General features: G+C 50.5%; 1 protein-coding gene across 2 annotated transcripts; it reads right to left on the bottom strand.

Annotated features, from left to right (window-relative positions):
* Positions 1–2,184: 2,184 nt before the first annotated feature.
* On the bottom strand, positions 2,185–10,024 carry ARL2 (ADP ribosylation factor like GTPase 2). 2 transcript variants are annotated; one of them, XM_043452346.1, is made up of 5 exons: positions 9,575–10,024; positions 5,513–5,623; positions 5,255–5,417; positions 3,502–3,582; positions 2,185–2,668 (listed from the first exon to the last, which is right to left on the bottom strand). In XM_043452346.1, the coding sequence occupies exons 1-5, from the start codon at positions 9,637–9,639 to the stop codon at positions 2,534–2,536; spliced, it is 555 nt and encodes a 184-aa protein (XP_043308281.1). In that variant the 5' UTR covers positions 9,640–10,024; the 3' UTR covers positions 2,185–2,533. The 2 variants fall into 2 exon arrangements, with proteins under 2 accessions (XP_043308281.1, XP_043308280.1); XM_043452345.1 differs by lacking the exon at positions 9,575–10,024 and adding an exon at positions 8,379–9,080 and having other exon boundaries at positions 5,513–5,732.
* Positions 10,025–16,057: the final 6,033 nt, after the last annotated feature.

Genomic DNA, 16,057 nt, shown 5'->3' with positions numbered 1-16,057 from the left:
AATTCACATTGATTGGATCTGCCTGAACTCCTACTGGTTCAGATAAAGATAATTATAGCTGACCTATAGTGCATATGACACACAAGACACCCCACCCATCTGATTCTCCTCCCAACCCTAGGAAGTAGGTGACACTATCTTTAACCCAGGTGGGGACCCCAAGGCACAAACAGGTTAAGCAACTTGCTCTTCATCAATCAGTGAGAGGCAGAGCCAGGGTTCGGCTCTGGAGACTGGGTATGTCTGCTCACCATAGGGATGGAAGCATGGGACGTGGTGTCTATCTTGCACAGAAGACACGGCAGGTGGTTCTCAATTTCTATGGTGACGGACAGTTTATACTCTTAAAAAAAGTACTTATTTTCTTATTTTATTTGGCTGCGTCAGGTCTTTATTTGCCACGTGGGGTTGTCATCCAGGCGCGAGGGCTCAGTAGTTACAGCACCCGGGCTTAGTCACCTCACAGCATGTGAGATCTTAGTTCCCCAACCAGGGATCGAACCCCCGTCCTCTGCACTGGAAGGCAGATTCTTAACCACTAGACCACCAGGGGTGTCCCGACAAGTTTATATTTCAAGGTTGTCCACCCAAAATCCATTTCTCTTCTCCCATCCTAACAGAGCCCAGATTTGGGTAGGTCTCCACCCTCCAGGGAGGGCTCTTAATGCCAGTTCAGCAGTGAATCTGTGTCTCTTCCTCACCTGTCCCTTAGGAAAATTCACCTTCCCTCATAAACATGTTATGCCAAATTCCATCTGGCACTGGAATTCTGAGCAGAGAAACAAACACGAAATGGTGAGCAGGGTGTAGTGGCTCAGTGTGCTGGGTTCAAATCCCAGCCCCTCTACTTCCTAGCTGGCTGGTTTGAGTAAGTCACATGACCTCCTGGAGGCTTTGTTCCTACATAAACGGGGACATATATGGTTGGGCTTATAATTCAGTGTGATGTAAGTGAGAAGTCCTTCAAACAGAGCCCTGCAGAGTAAGTCCCCACTGGAAGGACTACAAGCAGGGCACCCTGTACAAATATCCACTTATCCTGCCACCAGCATGGGGACCCTGGGGTCCCCCCGGTTCCTTCCCATCCTTTCCCACCCTGGCCCCTGCCTCAAAGAGAGCCCGTTAGCCTTAAGGGAAGTTCCCTTCCCAGCCCTGCTCTTGGTTAGCTAACCGGCCTGATGTCTGTCAGGGAGTGTTTGACGGGAGGATTCCTACGTGCTGTTTCTCATAAATCCTCTGTTCCTTATCAGCTTCTGCCAGAAGTGAGAAGAATTGCACGCAGCTCTCAGGACTGAGGTCATTGTGTGAGATGGGCTTGGGTCTCCTTTAGTAAAACATTCTCTTTACGACAAAACTGCTTAGTCTCACCCCCCTTTCTTGAGATATACATTGTCTCCTGAACTTGTGACCATTATTATCCTTTGTTCCCTTGGTAACAGTTACTGTACGTCTGGTTTTCTGATCTTTATCATTATCAAAAGAAATTTCTTATACTACAGCCTATATATACTCACAGCAAAATCATTAAAGCACCTTTGCTCCATCAGAGCTTGGATCCCCGTGTCTTTCTCTCTCTCCCTCCCTCCGGCTCTTTCACTTTCTTATCATTGACTCCGGACCGCCAGGTCCCGGTCCATTAAAGGACCCAACAGATGTCTACATCCTCCTACACCGGAGTCATCACCCCTCCCTGTTTCCCAAGAGCCCGTGCTCTTCAGGCCTTGTCCTGTGAGCCCCTCTGCTTGAACCAGCGCTGCCTCACACAGCCGTGCAAGTTGCCCACTGCGCAGAGATTCCTGGCTGCAGTGGGAAGCTGGGGGCTGAGGTTCAGCCCATGTTCCATTCGCCAAGCCGAGAGCCCTGACGTGGGGGTGCCTTCCTTTTTCTCATTCATACCTCTGAGGGTAGCAGCTGCTCCAGTAAACTGTCCCTCCCCTTCCTCTGGCCAGAAAACTTCTACTCATCCTTGACTCTCAGCTTTCACGTCATCTCTGGGCAGCCCACCTGAACTCTTCCGTATGGAATTCCAATGCCCTGTCCCCTGCTTCTATAATTCTCTGCCACTCCCTTGATATAGCGACAGTTAATGCTCTGACTGAAATGATGTCTTTTTCGTCCCCCACTGGGCTGCGGGCTCTAGGCAGTCTGCAGGGCTGTAGAATCAACAAATGACTCAGCCAGGAATGGGAGCGGGGAACGATTTATTCTCACAGCTGAGCAAATGATGAGGCCCACAGCCTCGATAGCAGCAGAGGCCTCCCCCTCCCAGCCACAGCCCTCTCCTCCTGGTCCCGCAGCTGCAGGTGGGCCGGGTCAGGAGCCAGGGGGACAGCCAGGGTGACAGGGCTCCCGCCTCGGGAGCCGGCTGGCCACAGAGCAGCGGTGGGCAGCAGCAGCAGCAGCAGGGTATGGAGGGGGGCAGGGTCTGTTAGTTGGGCTGGTGGACTCCCACCCTTCCAGGGATGGTGCTTGGTGGTGGGGGGGTGGGGGGGCGCCTGGACTGTGAGCTGGGTGTGGGGGCATCAGGAGCAGCTCAGTCGGCCATGAAGATGCGGCTGGAGATGTCATCCAGGAGCCAGTCGATGCCAGGCAACAGGTTCTCCCCGGTGACGGCGCTGCAGCCCTGGATGCACCAGTGATGGCTACGGATGGAGTCCAGCTCCAGGGCCTGGGAGGGCAGAAGGTGACGGTGGGCCAGGGACCACAGGCCCTGCCCGCCCTCAGCCCCTTCCTTCCCCTGGCCCAGGGGAAATCCAAGCCCCTTCAAGGGCCTGCTTTGGGAAGCCTCCCCTGGGCCCTGGTGAAGATCTGCGGCCTCCCAGGGCACCTGGGCTCTGTCACCACCATGCCAGCACCACCTCCTTATAATAGGACGGCAACAAGGGCTCCTGACATTGTGCTACGGGCCCTACAAATGTCCTCTCATCCATTCGCCCCCGTGGCCCCTTAAGCCAGGGATAGTGTTTGCCATTTTACGTCAGAGAGGTTAAGCAGCCCGTCTAAGGTCACACGGCTGATCAGTGGCAGAACCTAGATTCTAATCCCACTCTTTCTCATTCTGGTATTCAAGCTCCAGAGTAAGAGTTAAGATGTAACCTGAGGTCACGTAGGCCCGGGTTTAAACCCTGGCTTGTCTGCTTCCTGGCTGTGTGACCTTGGGAGAGTTACCTAACCTCTCGAAGCCTCCTTCACCATCTGTAGAATGATGATAATGGCTCCTAACTCAGGAGGTTGCTGTGAGGACTGAGTTAATCCACGCAGAGAGCCTAGCACAGAGAACGCACCCACTGCATGTTGGCTATTGTTATCCCGGGGATAATCTACTTGCAGGTCTGCCATCCCCCAGGCTGTGGAGCACAACTCTGTCTCAGATCACTGAATCTCCAGTACCCTGAATAGGTCCTGCCACACAGTAGGGGCTAATAAATGCTTTCTAAATAAATTAGCAAAGAATCACATGCCCCTGTTCCTCTGTGAGCCTGTGCCAAGGCCTGGACTCACCTCGCGGATGGCGTTAGAGGACAGTGCTCCGGGCAGGTCTTGCTTGTTGGCAAAGATGAGGAGGGTCGCTCCGGCCAGGCGCTGGGGAAGAGAAACAGAGGGTTAGGGGAGGCGGGGTGGAGGCTCAGAGGGCAGCCCGGCCCCTGCACTAGTCAGCCAGAGCAGCTGGGGTCAGAGATCAGTCTGGAAGATTAGAGCAAGGTCCCATGGTGACTACAAAGACACAAGTAGGGTGGGCAGTGTGAACACGGCCTTCCAGTCCAGCCATTATGGGCTGGAGGGAGCCGTGGGCTGGGCTGAGACCTTGGTTCCAGCACAGTCACACGCAGTGGGCACCTCTCTCCTCCGTGCATCAGATTCCTCTTCTATAAATGGGAGGGGATGATGGACAAGGGGAGGGGGTGATGGACGCTGGAGGGAGCCGTGGGCTGGGCTGAGACCTTGGTTCCAGCACAGTCACACGCAGTGGGCACCTCTCTCCTCCGTGCATCAGATTCCTCTTCTATAAATGGGAGGGGATGATGGACAAGGGGAGGGGGTGATGGACTAGGGGAGCAGGTGATGGACAAGGAGAGGGGGTGATGGACTAGGGGAGTGGGTGATGGACAAGGGGAGGAGTTGATAGACAAGATGATCCCCAAGCCTCTGCTTCTCTATTGCTCTGACCTGATGACCTGCCATCAAAAAGAACACGACTATCCCAGGGGCTGTGGGGGCTAGGGGCAATGAGCTTCCCCTCCTCCAAGTTCATACAGTCCCCTAACTGTCCCACTACCCTGACAGGCCTCCCTCTCTGCCTGTGATTCCAGTTATTTCCTTCTGTGTGTTTGTGACCTGGAGTCCCTCCATGTGGATGGTGGCTCTAGCCCTTAAAAAGGGACTTGAGGTGCCAGGCCAGGGCTGAGCATTCAACAGCCAGGATCTCACTGGACCTGCTCGACCGCTGCTTAGGCCTGTTGTCCCTGAATAATTATTAACAACTCCGTCTTCAACTCTCAAAAGTGTCCTGATTTTCAGCTAAATGCTGAAAGGACATTAGTGGAAAAACTGGTGCAATCCAAACAAAACCTGTAGTTTGGTTAACAGTAACTTGTTAATTTCTTATTAAACAGTTTTAACAAATGTTTGGCACTTCTGTAAGATGTTCACATTAAGGGAAACCAGGTGAAAGATACATGGGTAACTTTTCACTATCTTTGCAACTTTTCTATAAATCTAAATTTTATTTAAAGAAGAGCATTTTGGCCCAGACAGTACATTTTAAGATCACTGTAACTATTAATATAATGCCCATCTGAGAGATGCAGTGGCGATTCAGAGAAACTAAGTGCCTTGCCTGAGATCACTAACCAAACAGTCCAACTCCTGAGCCAGGCTCCACTGCCTGCCAAAGCTTCACAGACCAAAGCCTGCCAAAGCTTCATCCTCCCCAAAGCCTGACTCAAGGTGCAGAAGCTGAAGCTCAGGGTGGTGAAGCAGTGATACTGCAGAGACATGGACCCACGTCTCAGTCCACATGGACCCGTGCTCTGCTCACGGCACTGTGAGCCTCCCTGGGGCGGGTGTACAGATCGTCTCTGCCTCCCCAGGGGTGCTGGACACGTGGTGAGGGCTGGGTGAAGGAACAGACCCCACCTGAGTGTCGCCCTGGGATCATGGACCCCGCAGGCGATCGGCTGAGGGTGGTGGTCACACACCCACACAGGTGCACAACGCACTGGGACCCGGACACTGCGGGGAGCCCCCTGCCCACCTCCTCCACCAGCAGGTTCTGGAGCTCCCTCTGGCAGTCCTGCATGCGCTGGCGGTCGGCGCTGTCCACCACCCAGATGAGGCCGTCGGTGCTCTCAAAGTAGTTCCGCCAGTAGGACCGCAGGGACTTCTGGCCGCCCACATCCCAAATGTTCAGCTTGAATCTGGACAGGGAAGTGGGGGCTATAGGGTCAGTCTGGCTTCCGCCTGCCCTCCCTGCCCCGTGTTGGGCAGGCCTGCCCTCGAGGACCCCGCTCACCCTCGGTGCTCCAAGGTCTTGATGTTGAAGCCCAGTGTGGGGGAGATGGTGTCGATGTCTTCACCGTTGAACTTCTTGAGGATGGTTGTCTTGCCGGCATTGTCCAGGCCCCTGGGGGCGCGCCAGGTTAAGGAGAAGCCCCCAGGCTCTGTGGGCTGGTGACACCATCCCAGGGCCCCTCTCTGACCACATATCAAAGTATGTTGAGTACCTGCCTGACCTACACGATAAATGTGAAAATATATTATCTTATGACCAGATGCTCTTAATTCATCCCACAACATATACTGTTGGCTAGGTTACCCTGGTTGCTCAGTGGTAAAGATTCCACCTGCCAATGCTGGAAACTCGAGTTCGATCCCGGGTCTGGGAAGATTCCACACACCAAGGAGAAACTAAGCCCGTGCACGACTACTGAGCCTGTGCTCTAGAGACCAGGAGCCGCAACCACTGAAACTCATGGGCCCTAGAGCCCCTGCTTCACAAGAGAAGCCGCCACCATGAGAAGCCTGCCAAGAGAGCAGCCCCCACTCACTGCAATGAGAAAAGCCTGTGTGGCAATGAAGACCCAGTGCAGGCAAATAATAAAAAATAAAAATGTATTGTTGGCCAAAAAGTTCCTTCGGTTTCGCCACAGATGTTACAGAAAAACCTGATGAACTTATTGGCCAACTCCATGCTTAAGGCCTACACTGCTCCAGAAATACCTCTGGCGCTGGGGCTGCCCTGGAGTCACGGTCCCTGCCCTGTGCAGCTTCCACTCCAGTGTGAGACGGCTGGACCGAGGCCCAGACTGCAAGGAGCCGGCTTTTGGAAGGACCAGGGGAAGAAGAGCATTCCAGGCAGAGGCGACAACCAGAGCAAGAATCTGGAGGCAGCCACCCTTGCTCTTTGTTTCTGGAATATTCCAAACCCTTTGCTGCTGTGTGCAAACAAATGGGTACATTCACCAGCCGGAGAAAACTACCCTCCTTTTTCCTTCTAACACCCAGGGGGCTTACACCTGGGAGTGCGGGGCGAGAGGACCTCTCTCTTAGTCCCTGATCATTGGTGGCTGATTGCTCCCCTCATTGCCCCCCATCCCAGCTCCATCATCCTGCTTCCTTCTCCACTGAACCATTCTCATCAGCTGATGAGCAGATGTCTCTCCCACCAAGAAGGGGCAAACACCACCCTCTCTTGACCCCTCTCCCCCTGACTTTTTCCTTCATTCCTTCATTTCCTTTATAGCAAATCTCAGAACTGGTGTCCATACTCACCCTCTCCAGTTTCTTCCTCCTGCTCCTTTGTGAACCCATAAGACCTTTGCTCCCACTGCTTCCCCGAAACTGCTCTGGCCAAGGTCAGTCCTTAGAGACGCCTTGTTCTCCACTGACCGGGTAGTCCTCAGCCCTCTTCCTCCTGCTCCTGGCCAGCCCCCTCCTCCACTCCGGGACACGGCCTTACCTGGCTCTCCTCCTGATTTCCCTGGTCACCATTCCTCATCGCCCTGACCTTTTGATCTGAGCTTGGCCCCTAGGTTCTCTTCCCTGTCCACACACACTCCCTCAGTGGTCTCATCCAGGATCATGGCTTCAAATACCATCTTTATGCTGATGACTCCCAAATTCAAACGTCCCACCCGGCTGCACCCCTGGACATTGGTCTCTATATCCAGCTGCCCAGGTGACATTTCTAGGATGTTGCAGCGGCATCTTACAGGGCCCGATCTGAGCTCTCATCTTCCCCCTGAATGTGTTCCCCATCCCCTTCTATAAACCTGTCAGCAAGTGGCTCCTCATTCATCCTATTGCTAGGAGCCATGCTTGATGACACCATTCTTCTTCTAAAGCTCATGGCCAATCACGCAGCAATTGCTGCTGGTCTTACTATCAAGATTTAAATCAACATCCATCACTGCTTCCATCCTGATCCAAGCTACCATCCTACTGTACCCGTGTTACTGCAGTGGCCTAACCAGTCTCAGCTCTCGCTTCCTCTCTGCGCTTCTCATTAAAGGAAACGTCCCCTACTGTATAGTACAGGGAACTCTACTCAATATTCTGTAATAACCTATTTGGGAAAAGAACCTGAAAAAGAATCAGTTCAGTCACTCAGTCGTGTCGGACTCTTTGTGACCCCATGGACTGCAGCACACCAGGCTTCCCTGTCCATCACCAACTCCTGGAACTTACTCAAACTCATGTCCATCCAGTCAGTGATGCCATCCAACCATCTCAAAAAATGGATGGAAAAAGAATATATATATATATATGTAACTAAAACACTCTGCTATACACCTGAAACTAACACAATATTGTAAATTAACAATGTGCATGTGTGTGCTTAGTAACGTCTGACTCTTTGCAACCCTATGAACTGTAGCCCGCCAGGTTCCTCTCTCCATAGGATTTCCCCGGCAAAGATACTGGAAGGGGTTGCCATTTCCTACCCCAGGGGATCTTCCCACCCAGGGACTGAACACCTGTCCCTTTTGTCTCCTGCACTGACAAGCAGATTCTTTAGCACTTGCGCTACCTGGGAAGCCCAAAAATCAACTGCAAAATAAATTAAAATTTTTAATTTTTTAATTTAATGCAAAATAAAATTAAAGTGCAAAGTAAAAATAAAATTTAAAAAATAATTAAAAATATGGGACTTCCCTGGTGGTCTAGTGGTTAAGACTTTATCTTCCAATTCAGGGGCTGTGGGTTCAATCCCTGGTCAGGGAAATACAATCCCACAGGACTCAAAGCCAAAAAAGAAACAACACAAAACACAAGCAATATTGTAACCAATTCAATAAAGACTTTAAAAATGGTCCTCGTTAAAACGCACACACACAAATTAATAAACAGAGGAAAAGTTCAGAACTAAAAGGCCCCACCTGAAATACCTCTTCCATCTGACCTAGTCTTCCAGTGTTTTCGCTCCCTCAGGTCACACTTCCCTCCTCGACAGTCCTTTGGACACACCAGTTGGCTTCCTCCTCGGAGGTCTTTACACTTGTTGCTCCCTTTGCTTAAACAGTCTTCCCCAGATCTCCACATAATTCATCCCTCACCTGTCTAGATTCAACTGTCACTTTCTCAGTATGGTCTTCTTTGACCACCGTATTTATGCAGGATTATTCTCTGTAAGTGCTATATATTTTACTTATTAACTTTGCTAACATCTTTCTTCCCTCAGTATCACACAAAATGTCCGAAGGTAGGATTTTTGTTTGTTTTGCTGTTTTCCCTAGCCGCCCAGGACAGAACCTAGCACAGAACAGGCGCTCAATAAATGTTTACTGGATGAGTGAATTCTCTGTGCCTGTCTCAGGGTTCTTAAAACAGACATGATGTAAATATTACTAAGTTATTTGTGCACATAAATGTCTCCTCTCTGCTGGGGGTGAGGCCGGCCCAGCTCTTGGATCTCAGCTTGCCCCCCACCCCGCCCCAGGCTGGCATGGAGGAGGGGGAACGGATGTGGCTGCCTACGAGCGAGACTCAGAAAGTCGGCAAGGCCCTCGGGCCTACAAGCAGTCAACCGCGGGGATTCCGACTGGCCGTGAGATGGACAGCCGGACCCACACTAACCGAGCGACCCGCAGACGGCGCACCCCCCAGCCCCGCCCTCTACTGGGAGAGTAGGGCGGGGCCCGCACGCCCCCGAGAGGCCGACCCTGAGGGCGGGGCCGAGGCCTGGCACCCTCCAACTGGGGGAGGAGGCGCCTAGGGCGGGGGAGGACGGCGGCCCCACGCTTGGGCCGACCGGTGGTAGCGTTCGAGTCACCAGCCCCGCCTCCCCCTACACTGGGACACCTGGTCCGGCCGCCGCGCCGTGACGCCCACACCTTGGAAACGAAGGCCCCCCCCCCAGCCTCGAGCCGGTGGTACGGCCTCCTCCCGGCTCCCCCCCGCCAAAAGCGATGGTAGGGCCCACGAGCGTGACGCACAATGGGCAGTTGGTACAGGCCGGCCGGCCGCACACGCAGCGCCCGGTAGGGGGCGCCTGACACTGCCCGCCCGGCGGGGCCCCCCCTCCCCCACCCCCCCGCTACCCTCGCAACTCCGGCTCCGGCGTCAGGAAGGATACAGCATGAGCAGTCGCAGCTCCCGCTCTTTCTGCTTCATCTTCTTCAGTATGGTCAGAAGCCCCATGTCCCGGTAGCCCCCTCCCGGCCGCCGTTTCTTCGTATCCCGGGACCCCTTTCCCTGCTCCTATTGGCTGTCACGCCCACGGACAGCACAGCCTATTGGCTGGCTCCTCGATTGGTCCCGCCCTCACTCCCACGTGACCGCGAAGGCGCCGGGAGGTTCTGGGATGCGCAATCTTTCTACCCTGCTGGGGGGACGCTTCTGCGTGGCCACTGGCGTTAACTCTTCGCATCCCCACTTCTTGGGTGACCAGAACACCGCGCTTCCAGGACCCCAGGCCTTATTGGAATGGAAACCTGAAATTCCGCTGCTGTGTCTTAGGTGCAGAGGGAGTAAGAGTTCTGGAGTCAGAACCGAGAGCCCCAAGGCCGTTGACGTCACCCTGGGGGCCACCGTAGGGCTTTGTTCCGCGGAAACAGGATCCAGATCCTACTGTCTTGGGCCTTGAAAGGCGTCATCCTAAATCTGCCAGTGTTACGGCTTCCCCTCATTCCCTGGCTTCCGAAATCAATCGTAGAGGGTGGACGGGATTCTTCATCCCGGGTGGAAATGCCCCTGAGGAAATGTGTAGGGCTCTCAGTGAGTTGTTCCAATTACAAGGTAGAGCCCCTGTCATCTAGAGGTCATTGGACAGACTCGCACAAAGAACTGTTCCGCTCAAGATGCCCATTGTTTCTCTATTGAGAAGCGCCATTTTTCATTTTGCCAATAAGAAAATTGATGCTCACGTGTGCTTAGCATAACTGACATGTAGTAGGTGCTCAATAAATATTTGTAGTTTAATGAATGACTGTCGAAGAGTTTGGTTCTTTACGTTAGTGCTCAAGTCCAGAATAAGTGAGGAAGCTGAGGCCAGGGACTCCACAGATTGGAAACTCAGAAGGATGAACTTGGGGTTTCACTGGCAGTCCAGTGGTTAAGACTCCCTGCTTCCACTGCAGGGGGCAGGGGTTCTATTCCTGGTCGGCAACTAAGATCCAGCATGCCACTCAGTGCCCCCTTCCAAAAAAAAAAGGTGAGCCTCGGACTTCCCTAGCGATCCAGTGGTTAAAACTTCTTTGTTCCATTGCACAGGGTGCTGGTTCAATCCCTAATGGGGGAACTAAGATCCTTCCTGCTGTGCCAGGAGGCCAAAAAATAAAAATAAAATAAAAAATGAAGGGTGAGGCTTAAGTGTCTTTGTTTTGAGCCCTTCCCAAGGGAACTAGAGGGTGAATGTGAGTAGGCAGTAGAAGAAGCTGTGTCTCATGATTGGAAAAGAACAGCGCAGCACTAGCTGAAAAGAATGGCTAATTGCTGTGACGTTTTATAAAGCATCCACATTTCCTACTTTATCTTCCCTGCAACTCTTAAGAGATTTATTTCCTTTTTGTAGATGTGATAGTGGAGTCCCCAGAGTTTGAGGAACTTGGGCAGCAATTTAAACTAGTGGTGGGCAGTACAGAGCGTTGTTTCTCTGGGTTCCTCCATGATGTTTGTCTACAGAGGGAGAGGTCTGGGGTGAGCTGGAACTTCCCATCTTGCAGAAGAAGGCTGTAGAGAGATGAGGGCTGCACAGAAAGGGGTGCCTGGTGGGGCCCCCACGGTCAGCCCCACTTGCTCTCTACCAAGCGCACCAAGGGAAAACAGTGACAGTAATTTTTCTTCAAAGGCTTTAAAATACAGGTAAGACCACAGTGTGTTTCCATCCCGCCTCCCTGAGTCTATGCTACAGAAATTCTAGCACCAGCACATGAACATTTATGACAAGGATGTTCACTTTGGCATGGTTTGGAACAGCAAGTAATTGGAAGAAATCTAAGAGTCTCCAGTGGACATCAGTTAACCTAAGTTGGGGTAATCATGTGTGGTGGTTTCTATTAAACCTTTGAGAAAGGTGTAATATTGGGTTGGCCAAAAAGTTTGTTCAGGTTTTTTCATACGATGTTACAAAAACCCGAAGGGCCATTTTGGCCAACCCAATACCTGCATGGAAAGATGTGCATGCCATATTAAATGAAAGAAATGAATTTCAGGCCCATTTTAATTTTTAAAATGACAATAACCCCTAAACAATATCATTTTCAAACTATGGGATACTAAGTAGCCCACTAAGTAGACTGTAGAGTTACTTTAGTGTCACAAATAAATTGGACCAGATGAAATTGCCCGTATTTGACCGTTTGGGCCACACACATACCAGTTTCATATAGCTCAGCCAGGTAGCATTAGCAAAAGTTAAACAGAATGAACAAAACAAAACACTTCTGGGATTTCCCTGGTGGTCCAGTGGCTAAGTCTCCTTGCTCCCAATGCAGGGGGCCTGGGTTTGATCCCTGGTCAGAGATCCCATATGCTGCAACAAAAAATTGAAGTTCCCATGTGCTGCAACCAAGATCTTGCACAGCCAAATAAAGAAAGAAAGAAAACATTGCTGCCTGGGCCCTTGAAGAGAAGGTAAGTGGTATTTGTTAGCACGTTTGTTTCTGATATTTATATCAGATTCTGATTTATAACAGAATATATGTACTCACAAGGTCATAGTCACAGAAGTTTGAAAATTGCTGCACCTCAACTGTTAACTCTGGAGCAGGTTTGAGGGGCTTCCCTGGTAGCTCAGAGGTTAAAGCGTTTGCCTGCAATGCGGGAGACCTGGGTTTGAACCCTAGGTCAGGAAGATCCCCTGGAGAAGGAAATGGCAGCCCATTCCAGTATTCGTGCCTGGAGAATCCCACGAACAGAGGAGCCTGGTGGGCTACAGTCCATGGGGTCACAAAGAGTCGGACACGACTGAGCGACTTCACTTTCTTTGACTTTCTTTCTTTCTTAAAATTATTACTGTAAGCACTTCTGGGTGGTTTTACTTCACTACTACTGTTGTTGTTGTTATTAAGACAGTAAGTCATGCCCGACTCTTTGTGACCCCTTGGACTACAGCATGCCAGACTCCTCTGTCCCCCACTGTCTCCCAGAGTTTGCTCAGATTCATGTCCACTGAGTCAGTGATGCTATCTAACCATCTCATCCTTTTCCACCCCCTTCTCCTTTTGCCTTCAAACTTTCCCAGCATCAGGGTCTTTTCCAGAGAGTCAGCTCTTTGTATCAGGTGGCCAAAGGATGTGAGTGTCAGCTTCAGCAACAGTCCTTCCAATGAATATTCAGGACTGATTTCCTTTAGGATTGACTGGTTTGATCTCCTTGCAGTCCAAGGGATTCTCAAGAGTCTTCTCCACATCACAGTTCAAAAAGCATCATTTCTTCAGTGCTCAGCCTTCTTTATGAGTCCAACTCTCACATCCAGACATGACTACTGGAAAAACCATAGCTTTGGCTATACAGACCTTTGCCAGCAAAATGATGTATCTGCTTTTTAGTATGCTGTCTAGGTTTGTCTCGTTATAGTAGTTGAAATCCTTGTATAAATGTCAGGCTTTATAGCCCTGTCCTGTCCAAGCTGTTGTTGTAGCTCCCCTGGGGCTGGAGTAGTAAAATTTCAATGGACACCTGTTTGAAAAAAAAACCTCATAGCTCAATGAAACATTAGGAGACCAGGGGGTAACTGTATTGAACTTTTGAATAGTAATTGCTAGTAACTAGAAGTCAGGGGTTGGAGACTTGGGGTGCAGGGGCTTTTAAAAACCTGTTAGGGGCCTGCATGCATGCTAAATCACTTCAGTCATGTCCAACTCTTTGTGACCCCATGGACTGTAACCTGCTAGGCTCCTTTGTCCATGGGATTCTCCAGGCAAGAATACTGGAGTGGGTTGCCATGCCCTCCTCCAGGTAATCTTCCCGACACAGGGATCAAATACAGGGATCAAACCCACATCTCTATTGTCTCCTGCATTGGCAGATAGGTTCTTCACCACTAGTGCCACCTGGAAAGCCCTGTTAGGAGCCTAGTGAAAGTATTTTCATTTGCCTTAAGGAAAGGAGGAAAGGTTGCTCTTGAGGAAATTAAATCTTTGGGGAATACCTTTGAAAGAAAACTGGGAAAGAAGATCTCTAGAGCTGTAGTTATATATAACTATGAATATATATATCTTTTGAATATATACATATTCACAGGAAAGACTCATGAGCTTAAAATACCCAAATCCTGACAGCTCTGAAACTGGCTTTTGAAGGGAAAGTTTCTTGGAGCTAAGTAAGTGAATTTTAACTTGTGGATAGAGTTCTAGATGCCTTCTAAAAGGAAGTATTTACCCAATGTCTGAGGAGGAAAATTTGGCCTTATGGTTTTAATTTTAAGAAATGTAAACTTTTCTTTTTTCCTACACCCCATGGCATTTGGGATCTTAATTCCCCAACCAGGAGTCAAACCTGTGCCCCCTACACTGGGATCATGGAGTCTTAACCACCAGACTGCCAGGGAAGTCCCAGAGATGTAACCTTTTGGATCCAGCTAGTCCACTCACTGCATCACCTTTATAATCATAAAGGAAACTTTGTTATTATGGAACAACAACAACAATAATATTAAAAAAAAAAAGCCCAGGGAAAAGACTCTACTTAAGTATAACTGTTGATCATTAAGCATTAGCACTGAGTATTATTGTTAAGACAGACTCTAACACACTAGGACACTAAGTCGTGTCTGACTCTTTGTGACCCCATGGACAGTAGCCTGCCAGGCTCCTATGTCCATAGGATTTCTCAGGCAAGAATACTGGAGTGGGTTGCCACTTTCTTCTCTAGGGGATCTTCCTGACCCAAGGATCAAAGCCGCATCTCCTGCATTGGCAGGCGGATTCTTTTTTTTTTTTTTTTAATTTAAAAAATTTATTTCTGCACTGGGTTTTTGCTGCTTTTGCCCAGGCTTCTCACTGCGGTGGCTTCTCTTGTTCCAGAGCACAGGCTGTGGGCACTTGGATTCAGCAGTCATGGTACACAGGCTTTAGTTGCTTTGAGGCGTGTGGGATCTTCCCAGATCAGGGGGTGAACCTGTGTCCCCTGCTTTGGCGGGTGGATTCTTATCCACTGCAGCACTGTGGAAGTCCAGCAGTCGGATTCTTTACCGCTGAGCCACCAGGGAAGCCCAGCAAGGAGTATATACCAAAGTATGTATTTTATTTATTTGTATATATACTTAAGGTTGCTCCAGGTCAATTTCCTATTTGATTCTTTTAAACTGTAATGATCAATTGAGGTTGTTTAAAATGAAGTTATAGGGACTTCCCTGGTGGTCCAGTGGTTAGGAGTCCATCCTTCCGCTGCAGGGAGAGTGGGTTCAGTTCTTCACGGGGGAACTAAGATCCCACATGCCATGGTGGGGGGGCTGGGTTGGCCAAAAAAATAGAGTTCAAAAAAAGTAGTGTGAAGAAGCTTACCATCTTATATATATATTTTTAAAAATTACAGTTTTGATCAAAGGAATCCTGTTTTTCTCTCTGGTGAAACATCTGTGATGCAAGTTTTATTTTGGGGATCACACATGTATGACGAAAGCTCCAACCAGCACTTGGTGGCTGGTTTTGTCCTGGTTTGTCCAAGTGCAGCTTTTGTCCTTCTAATGAGTGAACAAAGAATTGGAGGGCTGAATACATGACTTAGTCATCGATAGCTGCCTATGGACCACAGTCCTACTCTGGCCCGCTCCTGCACCCCCACCCCGTTCCCCCTGTGGTGGTGGTTTAGTGGGCCTGAAGTATCCAAGGGCCACCGTGTCCCCATTGCCTGTGTGCAACATGCAAGCCACAGCTGAAGGCCTTGAATGGCAAGTCAGAGTGTCTGAGCATCCTCGTTATAGGTCTCAGCCCAGATGCCTCTCGTGGGAGCCAGGGGAGGTATCTTCTCCAACTCCCAGATGACAAAATGAGCTGTTACAGCCCAGTCATCCTCCTCAGGGCACCTGGCATCCTCAGACCTTTCCAGAATCTCAAGAATGATGGTGTGTGTGTGTGTTACTTGCTCTGTGGTGTCTGACCCTTTGTGACCCCATGAACTGTATGTAGCCCTCCAGGCTTCTCTGTCTATGGGATTCTCCAGGCAAGAACACTGGAGTGGACTGCCGTTCCCTTCTCCATAAGAATGATTAAGAACTTGAAAATCTGAGCTCTTCCATGTCCATCTGACCCATGCCTTGGCAACCTCCAGAGCAAGGCTATGCCGGCTGCTTCTTGTTTGTCTCCCCAGGGCCTGGCCTGGTGAATGGGGCAGATGGGAAGGGGGCGAGGAAGGAGCTGCTGCGCCTTCACTCAGCAACCTGAGAGGCAGGTACCACTCTTATGCCCACTAAACAGAAGAGCCAGGGCTCCGCTCACCCGGATGGCTACAGCAGTCTCTCCAGTGGTTTCCCTGCTCCTCCTCCCCAAGGCGAAGAGACCTTTATAACCTCTGGTCAGATCATGTCCGTCCTTCGCTCAAAGCCCTCCACTGTCTGCTGGGCGCTCCTGTAGCTTTCAGTGTTAGAGCCCAAGGGCTTCAGTGGCCTTCCAGCCCC

The sequence above is a fragment of the Cervus canadensis genome, chromosome 29, assembly GCF_019320065.1.
Source record: "Cervus canadensis isolate Bull #8, Minnesota chromosome 29, ASM1932006v1, whole genome shotgun sequence".
Classification (NCBI taxonomy): Eukaryota; Metazoa; Chordata; class Mammalia; order Artiodactyla; family Cervidae; genus Cervus; species Cervus canadensis.
The sequence above is the reverse complement of the archived record's forward strand: the minus strand, read 5'-3'. Positions and strand labels throughout refer to the sequence as shown.